The sequence below is a fragment of the Anomaloglossus baeobatrachus genome, chromosome 3 (assembly GCF_048569485.1).
Source record: "Anomaloglossus baeobatrachus isolate aAnoBae1 chromosome 3, aAnoBae1.hap1, whole genome shotgun sequence".
NCBI classification, from domain to species: domain Eukaryota; kingdom Metazoa; phylum Chordata; class Amphibia; order Anura; family Aromobatidae; genus Anomaloglossus; species Anomaloglossus baeobatrachus.
Genome location: NC_134355.1, coordinates 590,104,757 through 590,132,248, shown reverse-complemented (window position 1 = coordinate 590,132,248; position 27,492 = coordinate 590,104,757). Strand labels below are relative to the sequence as shown.

Sequence of the window (27,492 nt, the reverse complement as noted above, 5' to 3'; positions counted from 1 at the left end):
TCAGCAGATCAGCAAGGTTTAGACTTGTAACTCGAGCAAATGAGATGTTTGGGGGTAGCAACAGCATGCACTGGAGTCTGACTTATCTTGCCATGGAGAGGTGTTTCAACTGCACTTGATTGAGAACAGCATAAATGTCATGGCTGGTAAGGATGGTAGTCGGGAAATCGAGTGAGATTTCAGATGCTTTCTGCAGTATGTTTGAAACTGCTGTAACAGCACGGACACAGGTTGGTGCTGCTCTGGTGACGTTGTCGAGTTGAGAGGAGTAGTACCCGATTATGTGATGTTTGTCCGTCTTCTGGGTGAGTACTCCTACGGCAAATCCTTGAAGCTCTGCTACGAACAGATTAAAGGTGAGATCATAGTTTGGTAGTGCCAGAGCAGGTGCATCAATCACTAGTTCCTTGAGCTTTTGAAAATTTTGTCGAGCTTCTTCTGTGAGGGAGAAAGGAACATTCTTTGTGCAATCATACAGCGGTTGCATGAGTAGCGATGCATTGAGAATCCACTGTCTGCAAAATGATATTAGCCCTAAAAATCCTCTGAGTTGTTTGAGATTTCTAGGAATGCTTGCTTTCCTGATAACTTCTTGTCTGTCCGGGCTGAGGTGTTTTTGTCCCGCAGAAAGGCAATGACCCAGGAAAGTGACCCTCGTTTTGCAGAACTGCAACTTATCTCTGCTCGCTTTGCATCCTACTTCTGCCAGAAAGGTAAGAAGACTTATTGAAGCCGTTTTGCATTTTTCTTTACTAGGGCAACACAGTAGTAAATCAACCACGTACTGATAGATGTACTGCGAGAGGTAGCGGGAGGGGGGATTGTCTCAGCTGCGGTGGCGTAATTCCAGGCTTGACTGAAACTTTTACTATGGGCACGGGTAGTGTGCCGAGGTCAGTTTTTGATGTGGACCAGAGTTTTGCAGGCACTTGTAGAAGTATTGGATCCGTGTTTACTTTACGTGTAACATCAGATTCTGGTTGATCTTCTATCATCTGGAGAGTGCACAGGATTTCTTCTGGGATATCTTCTGGAATTTGCAGGATAGCAGATCCATCTTCATTGTAGACAATCTGAGCTTGTAGTCTTGATAGTAGATCTTCTCCCACTAGGGCATCTCCACCCAGGGGGGACACTAAGAATTTAGACACGAACATGTATGGTCCCAGTTTCACCTTCAGTGGATGTATTATTGAGATTATCTGGGCTTGTCCATCAACTCCGGATACTACAGTAGCTTCAGAGGAGATGGATCCTTCAGGCACCAGATTCTTGGGGAGTACGGAGCGAGAGGCTCCTGAGTCCACTAAAGCTCTTATTTCCTTGTTGCCAATGTGAAGGGGGACATGTATAAATGGACCTCTGGCATCCCTATCCCGTGCTGCCGCAAGTCAGGCAGTCTTCTCCTCCTGACTCTCAGGTCGGTTTTGAGTGTCCCTCTTCTTCTTTCTACAGTCTCTGATCACATGTCCTCTGACTCCACAATAGTAGCAGGTCGGTGCCTTCTTTCTTGTACCTTCTGGCTGGCCGTCCACTGCTGCTATGACAACTTTCTTGTTGCTCCTTTTATCCTTTGCATCGGTTTCTAAGCCACTTGCTTTGTTGACTAGAAGATCTATGTCTTCCATGTTCCTCCATTCTGGGCAGCACGCTTTCAATCTTTCTGCCAGAGGTGCATGTATTCCATCCATGAAGGATCTTACCATCAGGCGACGTATTGCACCCGCTTGTAAGTCCAGCCCTTCATCTGCGAATGACTGCATCAATCTGTAGTAAAATGAGCTGACATTCTCCACAGGACCTTGATGCACTGGTCCCATTGTGCCCTTAGTTCTTTGCTCCTGGGCGCAGAAGAGATTGAGTCTTATCATGAAATCTTGGCCCGATTCCACATTACGGGTATCGTCCGGAACATGTCCTGTCAGGTGGGCAGTGAGTTTGGCATACAGTTCGGGAGACATTTTAACTCTACACAAACCTTCCATGTCCAACCAAGTGCTTCTGTAGGAGACCTGTATTTGGTTCAGGTAACGTGAAAAACTGACTGGGTTTCTAGTCGGATCTGGAGCATTTTGCAGGAAAGCCATCTGCTGGGCTGGAGTCCAGGGTACGTAGTCATCATACGTACAAGGAACTGCATCTCTGGGAGCATCTGGGTTTTGTGGATTAACAGGTGGTCTTATCAGGACTCTTCTTTCCACTACGGGATAAAGAGGCACTGGTGCTGTGGCTTGTAGCTTGTGCTGTGGGGCTCCACAGGCTAGGCATTTTTCACTCCAATCCGGATTTTGTTGGCCACAGTTTGTGCAGGTCCATTCCGGGGATCCTGTTATTTTTGGAGTCGTTCCAGGAGTAGCTGACAGGTACGGAGGGGGTTGCGGATCCTTATTAGCTTGCTTCCCAGCTTCTTCCCATGTGTCTGATTCTTCATGGTATATCCAACCTTGATCGTGGGCTGTTTTTGCCATGTCAGAAAAAGTTCTGATCAGTTTAGTCCATGATTTATCTGCTATCACTCCTGCTCTAGTAGATGTTATTGTGTCCCATTTGTTGGGGTCCAATTGATCCTTCCCCTTCAATCCAAATGTCTTAAAAAACTTCCTTGGACTGACTGGCTGTTCTTTTGCCATGATAACACGTAATGAGATGTTGCAGGGTGGTGCATCCAGCTCTTCTGTCTTTTGATATTCCTTGCCCCATTCTTCTTCTTCTATCTTCTTCAGCTTTTAGACCCTTGAACGTCCTTTGGACTAAACCTACCTATCCTGGAGATACTCAGAGACTAACTCCTTTTGTATTCCTACCTAAGGTGAGGTCTAGAACCACCTTTCCTGGAGATACTCAGAGACTAACTCCTTATTTGTATTCCTACTGAAAGGTGGTGTCCTAACTTCAGAGGGGGCTGAGAATGTTGAATGGCGCTGGGTTGCCCTTCTTGTAACAGAGATACACTCTATATCCGATAGCAATGGCAAACAGGGCTATTCCCACTAACACTAGGGCAGTGAATATCACATCCATTTGACAGAGCAGGTACACTATTCCCTTTCAACACTCACTGATGTATGGGATCTATGACAACCAACAAGGACAACAGCACAGAAGTAAAGCGCAGGAGAGCAGACACGCGACACACGGAGAGGCAGAGAAACACAGAGAAACAAACAAGCAAACAACCAAACAAGGCACAGAAAACATCTGCTGGCAAGGCTCTCTCAGAGTTCATTGGAAACCCGCCAATAACCCAGTTTCTACTCACAGTGTACCATTTTGCGCGTTGAGGAGAGGGGAAATCAGATGTGGGGAGCATAAAGAGAAGAATAAGGTTCAACTCTTACCTGGCCAGGTGTTTCTGGTCCCCACGTCTGGTCCACTCCTCCTCTGAATGGCAAGACAGTCCACTGCGTCCTGGGATTAGAAACACGGGTCCCTGCTTTTCGGGCGCCAGATAATGTTAGGTTGACCTAACGGTCACAGCTATTGCCAGCGATGTCCGAATGCAGAGAGGGTACCGGTGACCCCCCTCTGCCCTCCCTTTAGCCTTCAATGAAAACAGGCAGACACCGTTATACACGTAAAGGCTAGGAGACGTGCGGCTCCCAAAAAGAAAAAACTGTATTATTTTGTTTACATTTCAAAGTTATACAAAGTTGATTAGGGCGTAACTATGCAGCATACATATTCATTAAAGGCGTGAATTACATATTCCCAGCAAAAGAAATTAACATAATGACTTATACTCCCATAATAAACTGTTGCGTTCTTATTCCCATAACAAGATGTTTGTCAGTCATTTCTAAGTCAAAACATTCTGTGTCCTTGAAGTTGGTCTCACAGTTTATTACGCAAATAAGTCTGGTTCGGTCTTGCCAGGGAGAATGAATTTCTATTATTTTTCTAAGTCAGTGAAAAAGGTTAACTCTTTCCTCACACTTCCATAAAGATCAGATCAGGTGACTGACTTGGCCATTCTAGCAACTTTATTTTCTTTCTCTTAAACCAATTAGGAATTCCCATGGCTGTGTGTTTGGGATCATTGTCTTGTGAAACAAACACCTTTGTTTCATCTTCATCATCCTGGAAGACGCTAGGAGATTTTTATCAAGAATGTCTCAGTACATTTTTCCATTCCTCTTTCCATAAATTGCATACAATTTCCCAGTGCCATGCCAGATGCTGAAAAACAGCATCACACCATGATATTCTCATCTCTAAATTTTACTGTTTATATGATGGTTTTGAAATTATAAGCAGTGCCTTTTGGCCTCAAAACCTGGTGTGAATTATGGTATCTAAAGAGTTCAGTTTTGGTCTCTTCTAACCACACTATGTAATCTTTCATTTTTTCACAGGCTTGTTTAAATGTTGATGAGCAAACTTTAAATGCAGTTGAACATACTATTTGTTCAGCAATGTAGTTTTGCGTGGTGAGCGTGCATACAGGTCATGAAGGTTGAGTGCGTTACTTATTGTTTTCTTTTAAACAATGACACCTGCTAATTCCAGGTCTTTCTGTAGCCATCCACAGATGGTCCTTGGCTCTCGGACATCTCTTTTGATAATTATTTTCATTCCTCTGGTTGAAATGATGTTCTTTCCACTTCCGGAATATGGCCCAGAGTAACCACTGGAACCTTCAGTAGAACTTGGTCATTCAAATTTTAATCCTTGAAAATCCAGCTCACTGCCACCTGACCAGAGATGAGCGAACCGGTCGCGGTTCGGCTCGAGGTCGGTTCGCCGAACGGACGTCCCGTTCGAGTTCGGTTCGTCGAACGTTCGACGAACCGAACCGCATAGGAAAAAAATGGCAGGCATTCACAAACACATAAAAACACCTAGAAAACATCCTCAAAGGTGTCCAAAAGGTGACAAACAACTCACAACACAAACACATGGGAAAGTGACAAGAACAAATTCTCATGCGAAAACAAAAGAGCGTAACGAGGAAAAAGAGGACGAGACACAGATATAGGCATGGCACGCCCTTCTAAAATAATGTAAAACACCGCAAGGTGACTCCAAGCGGAGTCTCCCTTTTTTCCAAAAATTGGGCCCCATACACACCCACCCATTCAGTGGCAGCACTTGTGCCCTAGTTGTACACTTTACAGCTAGATTGGCATCAAGCACATTCAAAAATACGCCATTCTTAACCGTCCCCAGGATGACACCGGGGTAGGTAGCAAAGTCTTTCCTGATCCCAGCTCTGTTCATCTTGGATCATTTTTAAAAACAATGTAAGCAAGGGTTACGCCAAGCGGAGTCTCCCTTTTTTCAAAAAATTGGGCCACACAGACACCCCATCAGTGGCAGCACTTGTGCCCTAGTTGCAAACAGGATGTTTTGATTTGCATCAAGCACATTCAAAAATACACCATAATTAACCGTCTCCAGGATGACACCGGGGTAGGTAGCAAAGTCTTTCCTGATCCCAGCTCTGTTCATCTTGGATCATTTTTAAAAAACACAGCAAGCAAGGGTTACTCCAAGCGGAGTCTCCCTTTTTTTCCAAAAATTGTGCCCCACACACACCCACCCATTCAGTGGCAGCACTTGTGTCCTAGTTGTACACTTCACAGATAGATTTGCATCAAGCACATTCAAAAATACGCCATACTTAACCGTCCCCAGGATGACACCGGGGTAGGTAGCAAAGTCTTTCCTTATCCCAGCTCTGTTCATCTTGGATCATTTTTAAAAACAATGTAAGCAAGGGTTACTCCAAGCGGAGTCTCCCTTTTTTCAAAAAATTGGGCCACACAGACACCCCATCAGTGGCAGCACTTGTGCCCTAGTTGCAAACAGGATGTTTTGATTTGCATCAAGCACATTCAAAAATACGCCATAATTAACCGTCCCCAGGATGACACCGGGGTAGGTAGCAAAGTCTTTCCTGATCCCAGCTCTGTTCATCTTGGATCATTTTTAAAAAACACAGCAAGCAAGGGTTACTCCAAGCGGAGTCTCCCTTTTTTTCCAAAAATTGTGCCCCACACACACCCACCCATTCAGTGGCAGCACTTGTCCCCTAGTTGTACACTTCACAGCTAGATTTGCATCAAGCACATTCAAAAATACGCCATACTTAACCGTCCCTAGGATGACACCGGGGTAGGTAGCAAAGTCTTTCCTTATCCCAGCTCTGTTCATCTTGGATCATTTTTAAAAACAATGTAAGCAAGGGTTACTCCAAGCGGAGTCTCCCTTTTTTCAAAAAATTGGGCCACACAGACACCCCATCAGTGGCAGCACTTGTGCCCTAGTTGCAAACAGGATGTTTTGATTTGCATCAAGCACATTCCAAATCCACAAGCATTTACTCTCCCCAGGATGACACAGGGGTAGTAAATTCCTTGTGGATCCATGACTTGTTCATTTTGATGAACGTTAGTCTGTCCACATTGTCACTGGAAAGATGTGTGCGCTTATCTGTCAGCACACACCCAGCAGCACTGAAGACACGTTCAGAGACAACGCTGGCAGCTGGACACGACAAAATCTCCAAGGCGTAAGTGGAGAGCTCTGGCCATTTTTCAAGATTTGAAGCCCAAAATGAGCAAGACTCCATTTGCAAAGTCATGGCATCGATGTACATTTGGAGATACTCCTGTATCATCCTCTCCAGCCGTTGACTATGTGTTAGACTTGTTGTCTCTGTTGGCCTTGCAAAGGAGGGTCTAAAAAAATTATGAAAAGATTCCATAAAATTGCTGTTACCAGCACCAGATACAGTCCTACTGGGACGGGTAGACTGTTGAAGATGACGAGACCGTCCCATGTTTGTCAAGTTACAACTGGGAGATTCACTCCCTGCACCTGCACGGTTGTTTGGTGGAAAAGCCGAGCTAAGATCGAGTAACAGCTTCTGCTGATACTCCTGCATACGTGCATCCCTTTCTATGGCTGGAATTATGTCACAAAATTTGGACTTGTATCGGGGATCTAATAGTGTGGCAAGCCAGTAGTCATCATCACTTCTAATTTTGACAATACGAGGGTCATGTTGGAGGTAGTGCAGCAAGAAAGCACTCATGTGTCTTGCGCAGCCATGCGGACCAAGTGCACGCTGTGTTTGTGGCATAGAGGTTATAACCGTTCTTTCTTCCTCTGACATCTCCCCCCAACCTCTTTCAACTGAAATTTGACCAAGGTCTCCCTCATCCGCTGAGTCTTCCATGTCCATGGACAGTTCGTCCTCCATTTCTTCATGTTCTCTTGCACCTTCCTCAACATTTCGCCTGCTACCATGCGCCCTTGTTGATCCCTGTCCCCCATGGTCCCATGCCTGCCGCGTTGGTGATGATGAACGTCTGGACCTTGGTGATGTTGTTGTGTCTTGCGCATATGAATCCTCCTGTAGTTCCTCCCCTTCCTGTTGTCCCACCCCCTGACTCCAAATAGTGTTTAGCGTGTGCTCCAGCATGTAAATGACTGGAATTGTCATGCTGATAATGGCATTGTCAGCGCTAAACATATTCGTCGCCATGTCGAAACTGTGCAGAAGGGTGCATAGGTCCTTGATCTGAGACCACTCCATCAGGGTGATCTGACCCACCTCTGCATCTCGCTGGCCCAGGCTATACGTCATGACGTATTGCACCAGGGCTCGACGGTGCTGCCACAGTCGCTGTAACATGTGGAGAGTCGAATTCCAGCGTGTCGGCACATCGCATTTCAGGCGATGAACCGGCAGGCCGAAAGACTTCTGGAGCGATGCAAGTCGCTCAGCTGTGGCGCTTGAACAGCGAAAGTGAGCAGACAGTTTTCGTGCCCTGGTCAGAAGGTGTCACGCTCCCCGGGTCCCCTGTCACGCTCCCCGGGTCCCCTGTCACACTCACCGGCTCCCCTGCCGGGCTCAGCCGCTCCCTAGCCAGGCTTCCTGGTCCCCTGCTCCACAGCCTTCCTGCCCCCTCGCCTGCGGTCCCCAGGCAGCCCGGTCCCCGCTCCCGGCGTCCGATGGCAACCCAGCCCCAGTCCGGCTCTCCTGCTTCCTCCTCACCGCTCCCTCCTCTGGCTTCTGGCACCCGGGCCGCGCGCATGCGCATTAGGGCGCGCGCGCGGTCACTGACCCTCTCTTAAAGGGCCAGCGTCCATTAACAGGAAATTGAACACGCAGGTACAGGGTATAAAGGGGTTTAATGTCCAAGTGGGCGGGGCCTGTTCTTCGTGTTTCCCAAGCTAGGAGTCAGGTCTCCTTGTGTTTCTGTGAGATACTCACCTCTCTCTCTTCTAGAGCCGATCCTGCTTCGCCACCCGGTCCTGCCAGATCCTGAACCCCGAACGCTGCCCATCTGCCATCCTGACAGTCTGTTCCATCTCTGATCCCTGTGGTGACCCGTCTGCTCGTTCCATCGGTTCCGGACTCCGCCTGACCACATCTTGGCCTCCGAACCTGAGCTCCGTCACCCGGACTACCATCAGTGACTCCGTGGTCCCAGGGACTTCTGCATTCTCCTCTTGTACACGGACTGTTCTGCTACCTGTAGTGCTCCAGCCACCGGACCCCTTACCATCATCAAGGAGTTCGGCCCAGTGGATCCACCTCCTGGGTCTGCCCGTCCACCTGGCCCTAACAGAAGGCCATCTAGGCCGGGATAGTGTGTTAAAAATTGCTGGACAACAAGGTTCAACACGTGAGCCATACAAGGTACGTGTGTCACCTTGCCCAGGCGAAGGGCCGCACCCAGGTTTGCAGCATTGTCGCACACGGCCTTACCAGGCTGCAGGTTGAGTGGAGACAACCATTTATTAAACTCGGACCGCAGAGCTGACCACAACTCCTCAGCTGTGTGACTCAAATTCCCAAGACATGTCAAGCTAAAGACCGCCTGATGCCGTTGCGCTCTGCTGCCAGCATAGTAATGAGGGGTGCGTGATTCCTTCTGTGCAGTGAGAACGCTGGTGGCCTGACCAGGCAGGCTTGGGGCGGGGGTGGAGGACACAGATGAGGTGGAGGAGACAGAAGCAGTGGCGGAACATGGACAGACAGAGGATTGACACACAAGTCGTGGGGACGGCAAGACTTGTGCAGCAGACCCTTCACCATCTATCACCATAGTTACCCAGTGCCCAGTCAGCGACATGTAACGTCCCTGTCCATGCTTACTGGTCCAAGTATCGGTGGTGAAATGCACCCGTTGACACACATAGTTTCTCAAGGAAGCGGTGATGTTGTGTGCGATATGCTGGTGTAGCGCGGGCACACCTTTCTTAGAGAAGTAGGGGCGACTGGGCATCTGGTACTGGGGCACAGCGACAGACATAAGGTCTCTAAAATCCTGTGTGTCCACCAGGCGGAAAGGCAGCATTTCGGTAGCCAAGAGCTTACAGAGGGATAAAGTCAACCTCTTAGCTTTGTCATGGGTCGCAGGAAATGGCCTTTTATTTGTCCACATCTGAGGGACAGAGATCTGGCTGCTGTGTGTAGACGGTGTTGAGTACGGTGTCCCTGGAAAAATGCAGGTTTGTGAGGAAAGTGCAGTCGGAGACATGATGTTGCCTTCATCCAACGTTGGTGCTATCGATGTCTGAGAGAGCTGTACACACGCACTTGTTTCCCCTTCCAAACCAACTGACGACCTACCAAGCAAACTGCCTGTTGCGGTTACAGTGGTGGAAGTTGTGCGTGGAAAACCAGGTGTGACAGCTGTCCCCACAGTCCTAGAAGATGAAGAGCGCGCGGATGCACTGGAAGGGGCACGCCGTGGATGGTTCGCTCCGCTAGGCCGCATTGCAGCATGGTGAACTTCCCACTGGGACCTATGATATTTATTCATGTGACGCTTCATGGAAGAAGTTGTCAAACTGCTGAGGTTTTGACCTCTACTAACAGAATCACAACAAATTTTACACATCACATAATTTGGGCGATCTTTTTCTATGTCAAAAAAGGACCAGGCTAGGCAAGGCTTAGAGGGCATGCGACCTGCTGAGCCCCCCCGACTAGTGCTCAGAGGCAGAGTGGTGGCTGATGATGCAGTTGTAGACGTGCTACCAGTGCTCCGACTCTGTCCAGGAAGGCGCAAGGTAACTTCGTCGTCGGTTGCATCCTCCTCCACCGCCTCTGTTGACCTCCTCGAGTGCCTGACTGTGGGTTGACAGTAGGTGGGATCTAGAACTTCCTCATCAATTGTTGTGTTTGCACTCCCCTCACCCTCAGACCGAGCCTCTTCTTGCCCTGACCGAATATTTAAGTTGTAATCCCAATCTGGTATCTGCGTCTCATCGTCATCAGTATGCTCCTCATTGTCTATAACCACAGGTGTTACAGTTTGTGACAAAGGGTCAATATTATGCTCAGAAACTTGGTCCTCACGGCCTGAATCAGAGTCACAAAGGTTCTGGGCATCACTGCAGACCATTTCCTGGTCTGTACTCACTGTAGCTTGGGAGCGGACCTCTGATTCCCAGGCTATAGTGTGACTGAACAGCTCTGCAGACTCAGCCATCTCACTTCCACCATACTGTGCAGGGCTGATGGAGACTTCAGAGCTGGGAGAAAGCAAGTTTGATTGGGATAACAACTCAGAGGACTGGTGTTTTTTGGATGCGGTAGTTGAGGTGGCTGAGAGGGCACTTGTTGGACCACTTGAGATCCATTCAAGCATTTTCCTTTTTTTGCCATCATCTACCTTTGTTCCTGTTGTTCGTGTCCGTAAAAAAGGGAGCACATTGGATTGTCCACGGTAAGTAGTAGACATCTTACTTTTGCTGGTAGATGGTCTATCTTTAGCAGATGTTAATGGAGCTTTGCCACCTTCCCCACGGACAAACCCTTTTTTTCCTTTTCCAACACTTCTCTTCCCCTTTCCACCAGCACTTGTCATTTTGCCACTCATGTTGATTGCGACAAGATTGTGCACTTAAAATGTGGCAGTAAAAATTGAGAGGTGGTGTAGATTGCAGCGGTGGTCTAGCTTTATTAACAGCAGAATAATAAAGAATAATTATCCCTGACAATGCATTTACGGCCCTTACACTGGCAGCATAAATTGCTAGTATAATGGCTTAGTAACAATGAGTTTGAGTGTGCAATGCAGGCAGAGGTGCTGCAAATATCTTTGCACTAGTGGGACAATACAGAAGTCCAACAGCCACGTTTAGGATGCCACTAAGTTCACTCAGTGTTTGCTAGTATAATGGCTTAGTAACAATGAGTTTGAGTGTGCAATGCAGGCAGACGTGCTGCAAATATCTTCGCACTACTGGGGCAATACAGCAGTCCAACAGCCACGTTTAGGTTGCCACTAAGTTCACTCAGTGTTTGCTAGTATAATGGCTTAGTAACAATGAGTTTGAGTGTGCAATGCAGGCAGAGGTGCTGCAAATATCTTTGCACTAGTGGGACAATACAGAAGTCCAACAGCCACGATTAGGATGCCACTAAGTTCACTCAGTGTTTGCTAGTATAATGGCTTAGTAACAATGAGTTTGAGTGTGCAATGCAGGCAGATGTGCTGCAAATATCTTTGCACTACTGGGGCAATACAGCAGTCCAACAGCCACGTTTAGGATGCCACTAAGTTCACTCAGTGTTTGCTAGTATAATGGCTTAGTAACAATGAGTTTGAGTGTGCAATGCAGGCAGACGTGCTGCAAATATCTTTGCACTACTGGGGCAATACAGCAGTCCAACAGCCACGTTTAGGATGCCACTAAGTTCACTCAGTGTTTGCTAGTATAATGGCTTAGTAACAGTGAGTTTGAGTGTGCAATGCAGGCAGACGTGCTGCAAATATCTTTGCACTACTTTGGCAATACAGCAGTCCAACAGCCACGTTTAGGATGCCACTAAGTTCACTCAGTGTTTGCTAGTATAATGGCTTAGCAACAATGAGTTTGAGTGTGCAATGCAGGCAGAGGTGCTGCAAATATCTTTGCACTACTTTGGCAATACAGCAGTCCAACAGCCACGTTTAGGATGCCACTAAGTTCACTCAGTGTTTGCTAGTATAATGGCTTAGTAACAATGAGTTTGAGTGTGCAATGCAGGCTGACGTGCTGCAAATATCTTTGCACTACTGGGGCAATACAGCAGTCCAACAGCCACGTTTAGGATGCCACTAAGTTCACTCAGTGTTTGCTAGTATAATGGCTTAGTAACAATGAGTTTGAGTGTGCAATGCAGGCAGAGGTGCTGCAAATATCTTTGCACTAGTGGGACAATACAGAAGTCCAACAGCCACGTTTAGGATGCCACTAAGTTCACTCAGTGTTTGCTAGTATAATGGCTTAGTAACAATGAGTTTGAGTGTGTAATTAAGGCAGACGTGCTGCAAATATCTTTGCACTACTGGGGCAATACAGCAGTCCAACAGCCACATTTAGGATGCCACTAAGTTCACTCAGTGTTTGCTAGTATAATGGCTTAGTAACAATGAGTTTGAGTGTGCAATGCAGGCAGACGTGCTGCAAATATCTTTGCACTACTGGGGCAATACAGCAGTCCAACAGCCACGTCTTGGATGCCACTAAGTTCACTCAGTGTTTGCTAGTATAATGGCTTAGTAACAATGAGTTTGAGTGTGCAATGCAGGCAGACGTGCTGCAAATATCTTTGCACTACTGGGGCAATAAAGCAGTCCAACAGCCACGTTTAGGATGCCACTATGTTCACTCAGTGTTTGCTAGTATAATGGCTTAGTAACAATGAGTTTGAGTGTGCAATGCAGGCAGAGGTGCTGCAAATATCTTTGCACTACTGGAGCAATACAGCAGTCCAACAGTCACGTTTAGGATGCCACTAAGTTCACTCAGTGTTTGCTAGTATAATGGCTTAGTAACAATGATTTTGAGTGTGCAATGCAGGCAGAGGTGCTGCAAATGTCTTTGCACTAGTGGGACAATACAGAAGTCCAACAGCCACGTTTAGGATGCCACTAAGTTCACTCAGTGTTTGCTAGTATAATGTCTTAGTAACAATGAGTATGAGTGTGCAATGCAGGCAGACGTGTTGCAAATATCTTTGCACTACTGGGGCAATACAGCAGTCCAACAGCCACGTTTAGGTTGCCACTAAGTTCACCCAGTGTTTGCTAGTATAATGGCTTAGTAACAATGAGTTGGAGTGTGGAAAGGGCAGGAGGGTACAGTGGCAGGGTTGTGGGTCTCTGGGTAGAGGAATGAAAGCCTGCCTTTCTATCCCTCCTAATGGGGAAATGCAGCGAGGAAATCTCTGAACTTAGCTACACAGACGCTGTCATCTTGTGTAGCTGTTAAACTCTATTTTCACGGACCTGTCACCTATGGCTCTGACCCTGCCGGTATGAGCCCTTAAAAGGACTGATAGAAAGTGCTATCCCTAAGCTGTCCAGCGCTGTGTATGGAGCGTATACAGCAGTATCGGCGATAAGAGCTGCGCCAGTGATGTCTGACACCAAGGACGCAGAAGGCAGATAATGGCGTGCTGGAGGAAAATGTCCGGTTTTATAATGCAGGGACATGTGACATGGACATCCTATCACACATGCTGTTGCTTCTCTGGCTAAAAGTCCACTTAGCTGTGTGTGTGTCTGGGATTGGCTGACATGCTGGGCCCCCCCACTACACACGCGAGCTTAGGGAAGGAAGACAAGGAAAAAAAAAAAATGGCGATCGCCATTATACATACAGCAGTGATCTGAATGCGCTGTTCCCGCACACTATACACTGAAATGTCATAATAGTGTGAGTCACAGAGTGACTTACACTATTACAGGGGAAAGCCAGCTAGTAATTAGCTGTTTTTTTTGCTGCTAGAACCATTCTCGAACGTATCTAGAACTATCGAGCTTTAGCAAAAAAGCTCAAGTTCTAGTTCGATCTAGAACAGCCCCCAAAATCACTCGAGCCGCGAACTGGAGAACCTCGAACCACGAACCGCGCTCAACTCTACACCTGACCTGACCGCTGCCCTCGGATGTCGGCCCTGCCCTGGCCACGAAACAAACAATGAGGAAAATAATCCAGCTGGGTGCAAACGATGTTTCTTTATTCGTGCATGAACAGACAGTGTACAACCAACGTTAACGCATTTCTGGCTTAACGTCCTTAGTCATAACCAAGGTTATGATTAAGGGCGTTAAGCCAGAAACGCGTTAACGTTGGTTGTGCACTGTCTGTTCGTGCACGAATAAAGAAACACCATTTGCACCCAGCTGGGTTATTTTCCTCCTTATTCAAATTTTGAACTGGTATAAACACAGATACCAAATGGATGTAAAATATAAACACACAGAAGGGATACTTAAGGAATACGGATGACTAAACAGATGAAACTCCTCTTCTGAATAAATGTCAGACAATTTTTAATAAGCTCGTTTGAACCTGACCTTGAATTGAGGAATTTTTAAAGTTAACATGACAAAATATAAAAATGTCTCATGAGGGTGATTTTGTATAAGATCTGAAAAATTGGTTACAAAATTTCACAATTATTACCTTTATAACTAAAACTTATGTGCTAAAAAGGGTTCAACTAGATGTTGCACTATATGTGGATGGACAATACTGTTTGTAGAGAAATTCTGCTAATGTGTTACTACCAGGTACCATAGTTAATTTTTCCTTATTCATGAAGTTCCAGAGATGCAAAGCATAGGAGTTATTAAAAGATGGCAATTTTTCCCATATCTGATAATACTGTTTCCAATCTGGGCAAATAATAGGGTAAAATCGCTGGGGATTGAACAAAGTATTGTTTCCACACAAGGCATTTTCAGAACCAACAAATTCTGGTAAGTCACAGAACTTCTTTAAAATACGGGTAAAGAGACGTGGTCCTTGCTGTCCCCATATTCTGCTATCATAATTTTGCACAAAGTCCTCCATACATTTCTGAGTGAAATCATGACGAGATGAAAACCCAAAAATACCATTGCTAGAGTAATTAGAAGATTCTGCAGCTAAGAAGTCTTTTTTGGGTATGGCTTTTAATGAGATGAAGTCTGTATCCATATAAATGCCACCGTGCCGCCAGATCAGAGCTATCCTGCAGGCATCAGAGCTAACATGGGTCCAGAATGACTGCTGTTGTTGATTAATCTGAAATAAAATAGATACATTAAAGTCTGTGCCAGCATATCATTATTATTATACAACTTTATATTTCTGATATAGCGATAGTGATACACCATGTGTCCAAATGTCAGAATAATACATACTAAAAGGTTCCTGTTCCTCCGAAAATAAGATCTACCCGAAAATGTACTCTGATAGAATTTTTTTTTTTTTTAAGCAAACAAAATTTGATCCAGATCACCTCCGCCTGACACACAAATGTTGAGCACGGAAACAGGTCCTGCCACGGCCGTTGAAATATCCAAAAGAGAAAATATATATTCCGGCTCCAAACAGTGGATAATATTTTTATTTTTATTTTAAAGTGCAGTACAGACAAAAAGGCAGTGATACCAGCGAGGTCAACTAGTTTCTGGCTAAACGCCCTTAATCATGACACATCGGCTTTTGTGAGTAATCAGCTGATCTCCCGGCAGCCGACTCTTATGAGTGATTAGCTGATCGGCCGGAGGCCGGCTTTTATGAAGATCAACTGATCGTTCAGCCGCCAGCTTTTATGAAGATCAGCTCATTGGCCGGAGGCCGGGCAATCAGCTGATTGCTCACAAAAGCCGGCCGGTTTTTGTGAGCAATCAACTGATTGCCTGGCATCTGGCTTTTGTCAGCGATTAGCTGATCAGCCGGCGGCCGGCTTTTGTCCCATTTTCAGCTGATCTTCATAAAAGCTGGCTGCCGGGCTATCAGCTGATTGGCCGCCGCCGGAGAGAGATTCCCCGGACATTGATTTCACACAAGCACTGAGCATGCTCAGTGTGAAGCAATGCAATTCGTCAATAAAAAAACGTTGCATTCTGCGTTCTATACGGCCAGCGCTCGGTCAAAATAATGACTCAGCGTCGGCCGGCGGATGCAACACAGACACAATAGTCGCAATTCGTCATCCATACAAGTCTATGGGAAACAGCGCAAGCCGTTAACGGATTGCGCTGTTTTCCAAAGCGGCGGGTTGTGACTAACACAAGTGTGAAAGTACCCTATAGGGTGCTTTACATGCTGCGACATCGCAAGCGAAAGCTAGCGATGTCGTGCGCGATAGCACCCACCACCCACCCTCGTCGCTCATGCGACATTTGGTGATCGCTGCCGTAGCAAACATTATCGCTATGGCAGCGTTACACGCAGATAACTTGTCAGCGACGTTGCTGTGACCCCCGAACAATCCCTCCTTCAAGGGGGAGGTGCGTTCGGCGTCACAGCGACATCGCTGCAGCGTCACTAAGCGGCTGGCCAATAGCAGAGGAGGGGCGGAGATGGGCAGCCGGAACATGCCACCCACCTACTTCCTTCCTCATTGCCGGTAGACGCAGGTAAGGAGATTTTCGTCGTTCCTGGGGTGTCACAGTGTCACACATAGCGATGTGTGCTGTCGCAGGAACGATGAACAACATCGTACTTGCAGCAGCAACGATATTAAGGAAATGAACGACGTGTCAACGAGCAATGATTTTTCATGTTTTTGCGCTCGTTGATCGTCGCTAATTGGTGTCACATGCTGCGATGTCGCTAACGGCGCCGGATGTGCGTCACTAATGACGTGACCCCGACGATATATTGTTAGCGATGTCGCAGTGTGTAAAGCACCCTTAAGACATCAGATCGCAGATATCAAGATGACATTTTATTAAACTTTGTTTGACCTACTTGCCCATATAGGCGGCTTAAGACCATTATCCTACTGACAGATTGCCTTCAGTTGCAGGAATTTTTGGGTATTATTGATTGTGTACTGCATGACAACAATATCCCGTATTCTTCATGTGTGACCTTTGGGATAAGATGGCAAGGGTTTTTTTGACAAAGAAAATGATCAAAGTCCGACTATATTTTGCTGTAACCTACATCAAATGCACATAGCAAAATGTTTTATGCCATGATGAGATCAAGTTTGAACTTTTAGATAATAATTCTAAAAGGTATGTTTGGCACAAAGCCTAAAGTGCACATAACCAAACTAAAACCATACCCACAGCTAGGCAGGGTGGAGTCAGCATTACACTTTATGGATATTTTCAAAAACTGGAACTAGAACTTTAGTCAAGGTGGAAGATCAAAGTACTGAAATGGCCCAGCCAGAGACCAATCAAATTGAAAATCTGTTGGTTGACCTGAATAGGACACTGTGCAGATGAGATGACCTTGCCATCTGACAGATTTGGAACACTATGCAAGGAAGGGTAGGCAAAGATTTCCAACTATGGATATGCCATACTGATAGACTTCTACCTCAAAAGACTGAATGCTGTCATAAATTCAAAGTTACTTCAATAAAGTATTAGTTTAAGGGTGTGCATATGTATGCAACTACAATGTGTTAGTTCTTTATTTTTAATTTTCTATTTAAAAAGATTACAGTTGGTTTGGAAAATGTTTTAAAGCTGTCTAGACCAGATAAAGATGATAAGGGAAGGTGAGAGATTACAAACAGAAATGTCACATAAGGCACTTGCATCATTTTGTGCAATGTGGACACTGTTTAACTTTTAATTCACAGGCAATTCAATTGCCTCAGAAAACATTACTTAAGAAATTAAAAAAAGATTTCCAAGACTCTTAAACTGATGGCCTATCATTAGATAGGTCATCAGTATCTGATTAATGGGTGTACAACTCACTGCCGATCAGCTGTTCTCGGTGTTGGTGGTGGCAGGATGTGATCAGTTCCTTAGCTGCACAGCTTCACCAACAGCATAGTGGCCATGGCCTGGTACTGCACATCCGCCTACTATGCAAATCACTAATAATCAATTATTTAAATGATCCCTTAGATGTATTATTCTAAAATATTTGCATTTGTTTTCTTTATAAATTGCTAAATAATTAAAATGCAATGGGACTGGGTGAACCTCAAAAATAAAGCCTAATTTATGAAAATAGCTTTTGGTCCTCATTAACTTTAGAAACCTTCTATAGAGGGGACTGATGACTTTTTATTGGCTACTGTAAAACATTTATCAAATTTTATTACCTTTTCAAAGTATTCAAGAATAAATAAATATAGCGGTTAATGCAATAAATTGTACAGTCTAATATATAATCCATGATTTCTTACCTTCACCAAAAAATAATTTAATGTACAGCCTTCTCCTCTCTCTATCATTATATACACCACGGTTTGTCATTGTGTGACCAGTTCCTTCTCCATATTGACATTTGTTCTTGAAGGACAACCGTTAGGGGTTTAATTTTTCCGGAATCAGGGACAGGATCCCTTATTACTGATTTGTATGCTTATAATGTAAACGAGAGAGAAATGTGCAAACTCAGATGAGTAGTCACTGAGGCGGGACCCTCGGCTTAGCCACACCCAGCTCTGCTTGATTGACAGGACTATTCCTGTACATAGAGACCTGTCACTCTAGCTAAGGGGGTGGGAAGAGAATTAAGTAAAAGAAAATTATATAAAGTATTTTGAGAGTCTCCAGATTCCCCTTTGACAGCTGAAATCCGGAATTAGCAGGATTAAGCATGCTGAAAAGCAACAGTGATCATGTTGTAATTTTGATATCGATTTGTTAATTGTAGTTCTATCTATACTGGAATGTAAATCATGTCTTACCTGTGGTCCAGTAGAGGACAGTCAGGAATCAAATTAAAATACTAAATATTGTCCAAATAACACCTGTGTATAGATATCTAAGCAATGATGCTAGACCACACACCGGAAAAGTATATTATTTGGCGTAGTGGCTTAGTAACAATGGTATCCTAATTGTAAGTTATTTCCATCATACTGTATACAATACGCTAGTGGAATAATTACTATTACAAAGATAAGTTGAGGCCGAAAGACTTAGCGGTCATACTATTTTAAATGCCACCTTTACTCAGCCTGGACATCACAAAGCCAACCCTACAAAATTGAAATCTACCTTACATTTGGTCATTGTAATTAATAATATTTATATTGATCAGATGGTGAGCACTTTACCTTCTGATACCAGGAGTGAAGTGGTGTGTCAGCAAATACTTCCTCAAACTTCAGCGGGAAGAAGTGAATGTTCCTCAGGGATGAGAGCGCTGAGAAATGTCTCTTCACCATTTCTTCTTTGTTGGTATTGCTTAATCCTTTCATGAAGAAGACCACTGGTTGGTTCTTGTACACACGAGCTGCTGATTCTAGGGCACATAAAATTAATGTAGGGGGTTGTATTCGATCTGTAGTTTCCAAAAATATGATCCCATCACCTCCTTTTAATACCTCAGAAGGAGAAACAAAAGCAGTTTTTAACGTTGTGCTTGACAATGTCTTGATGGTCCTCAATAAGGTATTTTCCTGAACACTTGATGGTTTAGTACTTGATGCATATGTGATACTTGACCAATCATGAATTGGATTGAAAATGTTATTCATTAACATAATTGATTCATTTAATATATTTCTTCTTGAGAAAAAAGATGTATAAGGATAAATACTTTCTTTGTGGGTCATTCCAAAAAAAAACCCGAGGCTTGTCACCAGAAAAGAGAAGATGACTATCCTTGATTTTTTTAACATCACTGCAGTATAAGTTGTCAGACTGCAAAACAAAAGAAAATATACAGAAATGTTTAAGTGGAAAAATTCTGTAACATAACAAATGGTATTAATGCAAAGTAAAAAAAGCACTAATTTAATCATCTGATCAGATTAAAAACTGATATAGAATGGCTACACATATAGAGGGGGGGTGGCCAAGGCATATCCCCGGGCCCAGCCAACAGGTAGGGTGCTGTCGGGCCACAGGATACGGTGGTCTCTGAGGTGGCTGAATTGTGCCCCCCACTATAGTGGAAGCCTGCATCTCTCTGAGTCGGCTGTCAAGAGAAAGTACAGAGCACTGGCTCCCAGTGCTCAATTGTACTCACATGTTTCAGACCCAAGCCTAATTGATGCCCTGACCATTGGCACTTCCGGGCCAGAGCAACATGAGCAGATCATCTGATCACACTGGTGATGTCACTCGCTGGTGTCACAGTGGCACACACAGCAATAGTGGTTAGTGCTCTAGTGGAGCTGAAGACACCAAAGATTTATTGTAACTAGGAGGTACTTTGAGGACATAGTTTGCGAATCAAGGGGTGATGGGTGCTGACACAGATTGGGGGGGGAGTTAAGGACACAGCATGGGAAGTGAAGGGGGATGGGTGCAGACAGTATGGGAAGTAAAAGAAGGATGTATGAGGACCCAGAATGGGGAGCGAGGGGAGTGTACGTGTGAAGGGGAGATGGGTCCAGATACAGTATGGTAAGTGGGGGGATGGTTGTAGACTCAGTATAGTTAGTAAAGGGGTTTACATGCATGTTTACTGGCTGAACCACAGATTTGATACATGCGGGGCAGTAAGTTGAACATGGCACTTGAGCACCAGGGATACATGATTGAGCAACAAGTGTGCCCGAGCACCCTGATGCTCGATCGAGTGTCAAGTTCTGTTGAGCATGCACACCCATCACTACCTGTTACCGGTGGCACATTGCTTGTGAGTTTTCCAATGATTTCAAACTCTTTGATTGACTTTCTTACCCAGTCACACCTCATGATGCTGTTGTGGGATGTCAATGAGCTTTCATCATTGGGTAATGCAGTGGAGCATAGATAAATATATTTTCTGGTTAAAATTTAAATAAAACTGTTTTACATTAGTAATGAGCGAGCACTAAAATTCTCAAGCCTTCATTACTCGAATCGAGCAGTTAGGACGCTCTGATGGGCTTTATTCAAGTAACGAGTATAATGGAAGTCAATTTATGAATGCAAGCATTTTTCCAGAAGACTCCAACAGGAGGGCTGGGGGGCAGGAAATTCAATGAAATAGACAAAAAAAGCATGGCCAAGATGCCTGGACTCCCAGGTTGCTTCTTGGTACTAAATAAAAAATTAATTTAAAATAATGACGTGGGGTTCCCCCATTGTTGATAACCAGCCAAGGTAAAAGAAACAGCTGGGGTTGATATTATCAGGCTGGGAATGTCCATAGTTATTTGGCTCTTCCCAGCCTAAAAACCTCAGCCTGCAACCTCCCTAAAATTGACACATCACATTAGATGTGCCAATTCTGTTGCTTTGCTTGGCTGTTCCTGAATGCCCTGGTGCAGTGGCAATTAGGGTATTATTTATTTTTGTTCATGTCAGCTGTCTAATTTGAGCTGGCATCAATCCCAGGGGCTAGTAAGAAGAAAAAAGACACATCAGCATTGCCGTGTCTCGCTTAGAGCAGCACTAAGCGTTGTCTCACTACCCAGCTCTTCTGAATAGCTGTACTTTACTGCTGTTCACAGTCCCTGGAGCTGCATTCTTGGATTATAGACTATGACAGAACTTTGCAGGAGCATTTTTGATAATAAATTAGTGAATAAGTAATAGTGTGGAAGTGTCTTTATTCAAATAAACTATTTTTCTGTGCGTTTATCTCACTTTACTTACTATTGATAATAAATCTTTATTTTTCTATCGTGCAGACATATTCCGCAGCGCTTTACATACATCAGGAACACTGTCCCCATAGGGGCTCACAATCTAAAGTCCCTATCTGTATGTCTTTTGGAGTGTGGTAGGAAACCGGAGAGCCCAGAGGAAACCCACGCAAACACAGGGAGAACATACAAACTCCTTACAGATGGTGTCCTTGGTGGAATTTGAACCCAGGACCCCAGCACTGCAAGTCTGCAGTGCTAACCACTGAGCCACGGTGCCGCCCTTGATAATGACATTCTCTGATAGACACCTCTCCATTATTAACCCCTGGGCTTGATGCCAGCTGACATTACAAAGCTGATATCAACCCCCCAAAATACTACCTTGATTGCCAAGGCACCAGTGCAACTGGGAAGAGCCAGGCAAAGTACCAGAATTGGTGTATCTAATGGATGCACGAATTCAGGCTCAGTTGTAGGCTGATATTTTTAGGCTGGGAAGGGGTGAAAATCCATGAACATTCCCAGCCTGATATTGCTAGAGCAATAATGAGCGGTAATGTTACTGACATCATCACAACTTATCACAGTCGCTGGGTATTGTAGCATGCAGCCTGACCAGTATTGATCAATGAAGCGTTATTCAAGGCTCCAGAGGTTATGCTGGAAAATCAGTGGACATCATGAGCATTCCATGTGTGACGCCCTGGGCAAGCCAGGGGTCACAGGTAATGACATCACCACACCCTACACCCCGGATAGGTACACCAAAGCTAAACCAGAAACCCTTGTTGCCTTCCTCCTGTGGCTGATGTCCACACCAGGGGGTGGGCCAGGTGGTTGGCTCCGCCCACCGGGGAGTTCACAGTCCTGGAGGCGGGAAAACCAGGCAGATGAGTTGTGGAAGTTGAAGTTGAAGGTAGATTAGAGTTGAAGCTAGAGTGGAGTGGTGGAGGAGCAAGAGAGAGGAGTTGAAGTGAAGGAGAAAGTGACAGTTTGAAAGCCTGAAGTTGGTCCGGGTGTGTGCCCCGGACTGAGACAGCAAGGTTAGCAGACGGCGGTGACCGTCTGCAGGAGAGGCTGATCGGAGGTTGCCGAAAGGACCGTGGATGGGTGGTGGCCCGGCGGTACCGGACTGGTATACAAAGAGAAGCCAGCACCATTGGCAGGGGCCTTTCGGATCCCGGCAAGGCTAGGAGTCACCGTGAATTTGCCAAATCCGTCAGTGAAGGGGACCTCCGGGTCTCCCAACAATTAAGTCCCGATTGAAGGCAACTGTCCAACCGTAGGAGAGAGACACCGCCACCGCCAAGGCACCAGTTTCTCAGGGCCAGCGACTGCGGGCAAAGAGGGGCTCCTCCGGCCCATTTCCAAGTCGGGGAGCGGGTTACCGGTGGGAACCCATCGCTACCAACATTACACAAGGTGCAGGGAAAGAGACCGTCACCGTCAACTACCGGGGAAAAGCAACAGCAGCCGTCCGTGGGAACCGTCTTTCCAGCCGTGTGTTTTACCGAGAACTGTGTCAACGTCTCAGACCCTGCACCTCACCAGGCCCCGCACCCGGCCTGACATCCATCCCTACCCCATCACCGGGCCCCGGGACAACCAATCCCCTACCCACGGAGGGGAGAAATAACAACAAAGCTGCTCCCTGTCACCGCTCCTGGGATCCCCATACAGAGCAGCGGTGGTGTCCACACAATCACCACAACCGTGGGTGGCATCACGGACAATAAATCCCCAAAACCAATCCCCTTTTCACTCACGGGCGAGGAGCGCCGCTCGAGTCCCCGGGATCCGGCCCATCGCTCGAGCCACCGAGCAGCGGAGGCTGCAGCAGCAGCGGGAGCCGGACCCGAGCAGTGGGAGAGCGCGGCGTCCCCTCCTCCGCCCGCGACACATGGACTATGTCAGAGTAAAATAAAAAAAAAATGGTGAACTAGGGACTGTCTCAAGGAGTATTTTTTCAAAGAAAATATGTGTTTGTGTGTTTTTTATTTTTCCCTACTAGGTTAGTAATGGGAATGACCCCAATGACCCCATTCTATTACTAACCCCTAAACGTGATGCCAGCTGACACTACACAGCTGACATTAACCCCACCTACCATTACCCCAATTGCCTTAGCACCAGGCCAATCAGAAAGACCTGAAGTGAAGCGCCAGAATTGGCGCAACTAATGTGAGAGGCAGCTGCAGGCTCGTATTTTAAGGCTGGGAAAGGCCCAATAACCATAGGCCTTCCCACCCTGATAATACCAGCCCAGAGCTGAATGCTTTATCTTGGTTGGTTATATAAAAATAGGTGGGACGCCATATGTTTTTTGTTTATTTATTAGGTTAAACAAAGGCTAAAAATACCGGTTAGTGCCACATGAAAGGCATTAAAGACTGCAAATATAGAAACCTTACTGTAGTCTTAACTCTATCTTCTAGATTTGCTCTCCTTTAATTGCTATGTCTATGGTGGAGAGTGATAAAAAAACAAGTCCCATCACAGTGCACCATTTGGCTGCTAATTTAAACCTACCACACTCCCTATGTCATTTTGGGATCACTATAAAAGGTGTTAATCGGTCAGCATGAGATACTTCTGTAAGGCCATGTGTGCACATTGCGTTTTTTCATGCGTTTCCGCAGCTTTTTGATCTGCAGCGTTTTAATGCAAAATTGCATGCGTTTTGATTTCCAGGCAAAGTCTATGGAAAATAGGGCTTTCTTGTGCGCACAATGCTTTTATAAACGCAGCGTTTTTGGTGTAAAAAAATTGTCAAAATCTCTGCGTTTAAAGAAGCAACATGTCAATTGTTTTTGCCATTTTGGCAGCGTTTTGCTAACATTGAAGTCAATGAGAATCATAAAAACGCATCCTTAAAGAAATTCCTAGCTTGTTACTGTCAGGGCCAGGTGGACGGGCAGACCCAGGAGGTGGATCCACTGGGCCGAACTCCTAGATGTTGGTAAGGGGTCCGGTAGCTGGAGCACTATAGACAGCAGAACAGTCCGTGCACACGAGGATAACGGAGAAGTCCCTGGGACCACGGAATCACTGGTGGTAGTCTGGGTGACGCAGCTCAGGTTCGGAAGCCGAGATGATGTCAAGCGGGGTCCGGAACCGTTGGAGCGAGATGACGGGTCACCGCAGGGATCCGAGATGGTACGGACTGTCAGGATGGCAGATGGACAGCGTTCGGGGTTCGGGATTCGGTCAGGACCGGATGGCGAGGCAGGCACGGCTCTACAAGAGAGATAGGTGAGTATATCACAAAAACACCAGGAGACCTGACTCCTAGCTTAGGAAACACGAAGATCAGGCCCCGCCCCCTTGGACAATAAACCCCTTTATACCCTGTACCTGTTTTGCATCATTTCCTGTTAATGGACGCTGGCCCTTTAAGAAAGGGTCAGTGACCGCGCGCGCGCCCTAATGCGCATGCGCGCGGCCCGGGTGCCAGAAGCCAGGGAAGGAAGCTGAGAGGAGGACGCAGGGGAGCCGGCCAGGACCTGGGAAGCCGTCGGGCGCCGGGATCGGAGACCAGGGGGCCTGGGAAGGACGGGCACCGGAGGCTGGAGAGCGGGGAGCGTGGCAGGTGAGCCGGGGAGCGGAGCTGAGGACCCGGGGAGCGGAGCAGAGGACCCGGGGAGGGGAACCGAGGACCCGGGGAGCGTGACAGTTACATGCTTTTTTGATGCTAACCGCAATCTCATTAATCATTTTCGGTAAATTATCATTATAGTGTTTCATTTATAGTTTATTATTTTTTATTTTATTTTTCATTTTTTTCCTACTGTTTGAATGTTCAAACTTTATTTAGTTGTGTATTTGTATTGAAAACGCATCTCAATTTAAGCACTGAAAATGCATGTAAAACGCGGTCAAAATGCGGCAAAAACGCTATAAAATCGCTCGTGTATTTCCTGCGTTTATGTGGTCAAAACCAAATTTGACAATGAGAAATTCTGCCAGAGGATGCGTTCATTTCTGCACGTTACTGAACGCAACGTGCGCACATGGCTTAATCCCAACTGTGAAACTCAATCACCACCAGACTTCATGTTATCTTACAAGCACAGCTGCTGTGCAATACATGTAGTTTTAGATAAAACAAACCTTGATGTATATACATGTCATGTTGCAGCAAGGGTTAAAAATTCAGAATATCAGTCCCATGAGCAATTTGCTTTTGTAAATTCCTTGAATAATCTTATATGATCCAGAGAATAATTACACCTCCTTAGGCTATATGCGCATGCTGCAGGTTTTGTTGCTTTTTTGTCACTTTTTTTGGGGCAGTTTTGTTGTCAGAAAGTTCTGACTTTTGACTTCCCAGCAAAGTCTATGAAAATTCAGATTTGCTGTGCGCATGCTGCTTTTTTTTGTCTGCAGTTTATTTGTCACAAACTTCTGACTTCTCGCTTTTTTGTCGCAGTTTTGTCACACTTTCTATACCGACAAACACATGAAGTCAGAAATGACAAAAACACAACAAATCTGCACCAAAAAAAGCAAAAAAAGCAACGAAAGCGCACCATCATTACAAATATTTTTTTGACACTTCCAGGCTCTCTGTGACAAGGTGCAGTTTTGTTTGCAGTTTGTGTGCAGAAAAAACTGCAGGGTGCACATGTAGCCTTATAAGATTCTTGGCATGCTTTTAAGACATTACAGATACAATCACAATAACCTGGACATAAACACCCAAGACAAAAATAGAAATGTGCACAATAATTACATATCAATTCATGTGATCATCATATCTACTAACCAGGAGTCCGTTCCTTCACTGGGTGTATGGTGTTCCTAATTTTTTTTTTCTTTTTGCCTTCTTTTCTTAATGTCTCCACTTCAGGCTCTTTCTCTGATTAAATTTTAGTCACTGACAAATATGCAGCATGTCTAGAATTGTCATGTGCCTTACGCTCTTTCCCAACATTATTACCAGGTGTGGTAATGGTGTATGGCATGTACACAAGAAAACAGGTTTTCTGAGTGTTAATGATACGTTACCAAAGAATAGGGAAAACTACCGTATAGGCAAATGAGTAATACCGTGTTTTTTCAAAAATAAGACAGTCTTGTACTTTTTTTTGCCCCTCAAAAAAGCACTAGGGCTTATTTTTGAAGGAGTAGTTATTCTTGGAGAAACATTGTTGGGGGTAAGTTTACCCCCTCAAAAAAGAAGATACCCCACTTCCCAGGAGACACATACTTACCAGACACGGACGTCTGCGTGGCTCCCAGGTCCTCCCTGTGATCTGCGGTGGGTGCAGCACGTTGTCCTCCCCTGCTTCTGGCTGATGTGACGCCCTGACAAAACCAGGTAGTCACAAAAGTGTCCACCCTCATTAATACCACCAAAAACCCACACCCAGGTACAACACACAGCCATTAAAGCTTAGCCACCCCCTCATGATAATAAGGACACACCAGTGGGCAGCATCAGGCGGATGAGAATGCCCACCTAGGGATCTTGAGGTGTCAGAGGCAGGAACACGTTAGTTAGATGAAGTTTGGAGTTTGAACAGTCTTGACAAGAGTACTGACAGTTGAAACTGACAGTAGGAGTGGAGTTTGGTAGTGAAGCTTACAAAGAAGTGTAGTCAGGGGTAGGGGTCCTTGGACTACCCGGTTAGGTGGAAGACAGTGAACAGGGCCACAGGCGACGGAGATCCGGTCGAAGGAAACCTTAAGTGGACCAGGGCAGGGTCGTAGCCCGCCGGTGCCGACAGCGGGAATCTGGTCTGGAGGCCGTGCACAGACGGGGTGCCTGGACCCTAGGATGAGGAAGGTTGCATGCCCCCTTGTTAATTACCCAGCAGAGGACGTGGTTTCAGGCCTTGTTCTCCCGAAGCCCAGAGAGCGAAATGGAAGCCCAACGTGGGAGATAGGGTGTCCGTCAGAACCCACAGAGATCCCAAGGGTCAGATTTCGCGGACTACAGCTCCCAAATACACACAGAACCAAGAGTGGACTTCTCTGTTCCATGTATTGGGGGACATTCCATTACCCCTCAACACGGGGAGGTTTCTGTCTCT

The 27,492-nt window shown here is 45.8% G+C and overlaps 1 protein-coding gene across 2 annotated transcripts; it reads right to left on the bottom strand.

Annotated features, from left to right (window-relative positions):
• Window positions 1-14,264: 14,264 nt before the first annotated feature.
• Window positions 14,265-26,786, bottom strand: LOC142296908 (alpha-1,4-N-acetylglucosaminyltransferase-like). Of its 2 annotated transcripts, none has more exons than XM_075341021.1 (3): window positions 26,671-26,786; window positions 18,989-19,577; window positions 14,265-15,024 (listed from the first exon to the last, which is right to left on the bottom strand). In XM_075341021.1, the coding sequence occupies exons 2-3, from the start codon at window positions 19,553-19,555 to the stop codon at window positions 14,455-14,457; spliced, it is 1,137 nt and encodes a 378-aa protein (XP_075197136.1). In that variant the 5' UTR covers window positions 19,556-19,577; window positions 26,671-26,786; the 3' UTR covers window positions 14,265-14,454. The 2 variants fall into 2 exon arrangements, with proteins under 2 accessions (XP_075197136.1, XP_075197135.1); XM_075341020.1 differs by lacking the exon at window positions 26,671-26,786 and adding an exon at window positions 26,223-26,379.
• Window positions 26,787-27,492: the final 706 nt, after the last annotated feature.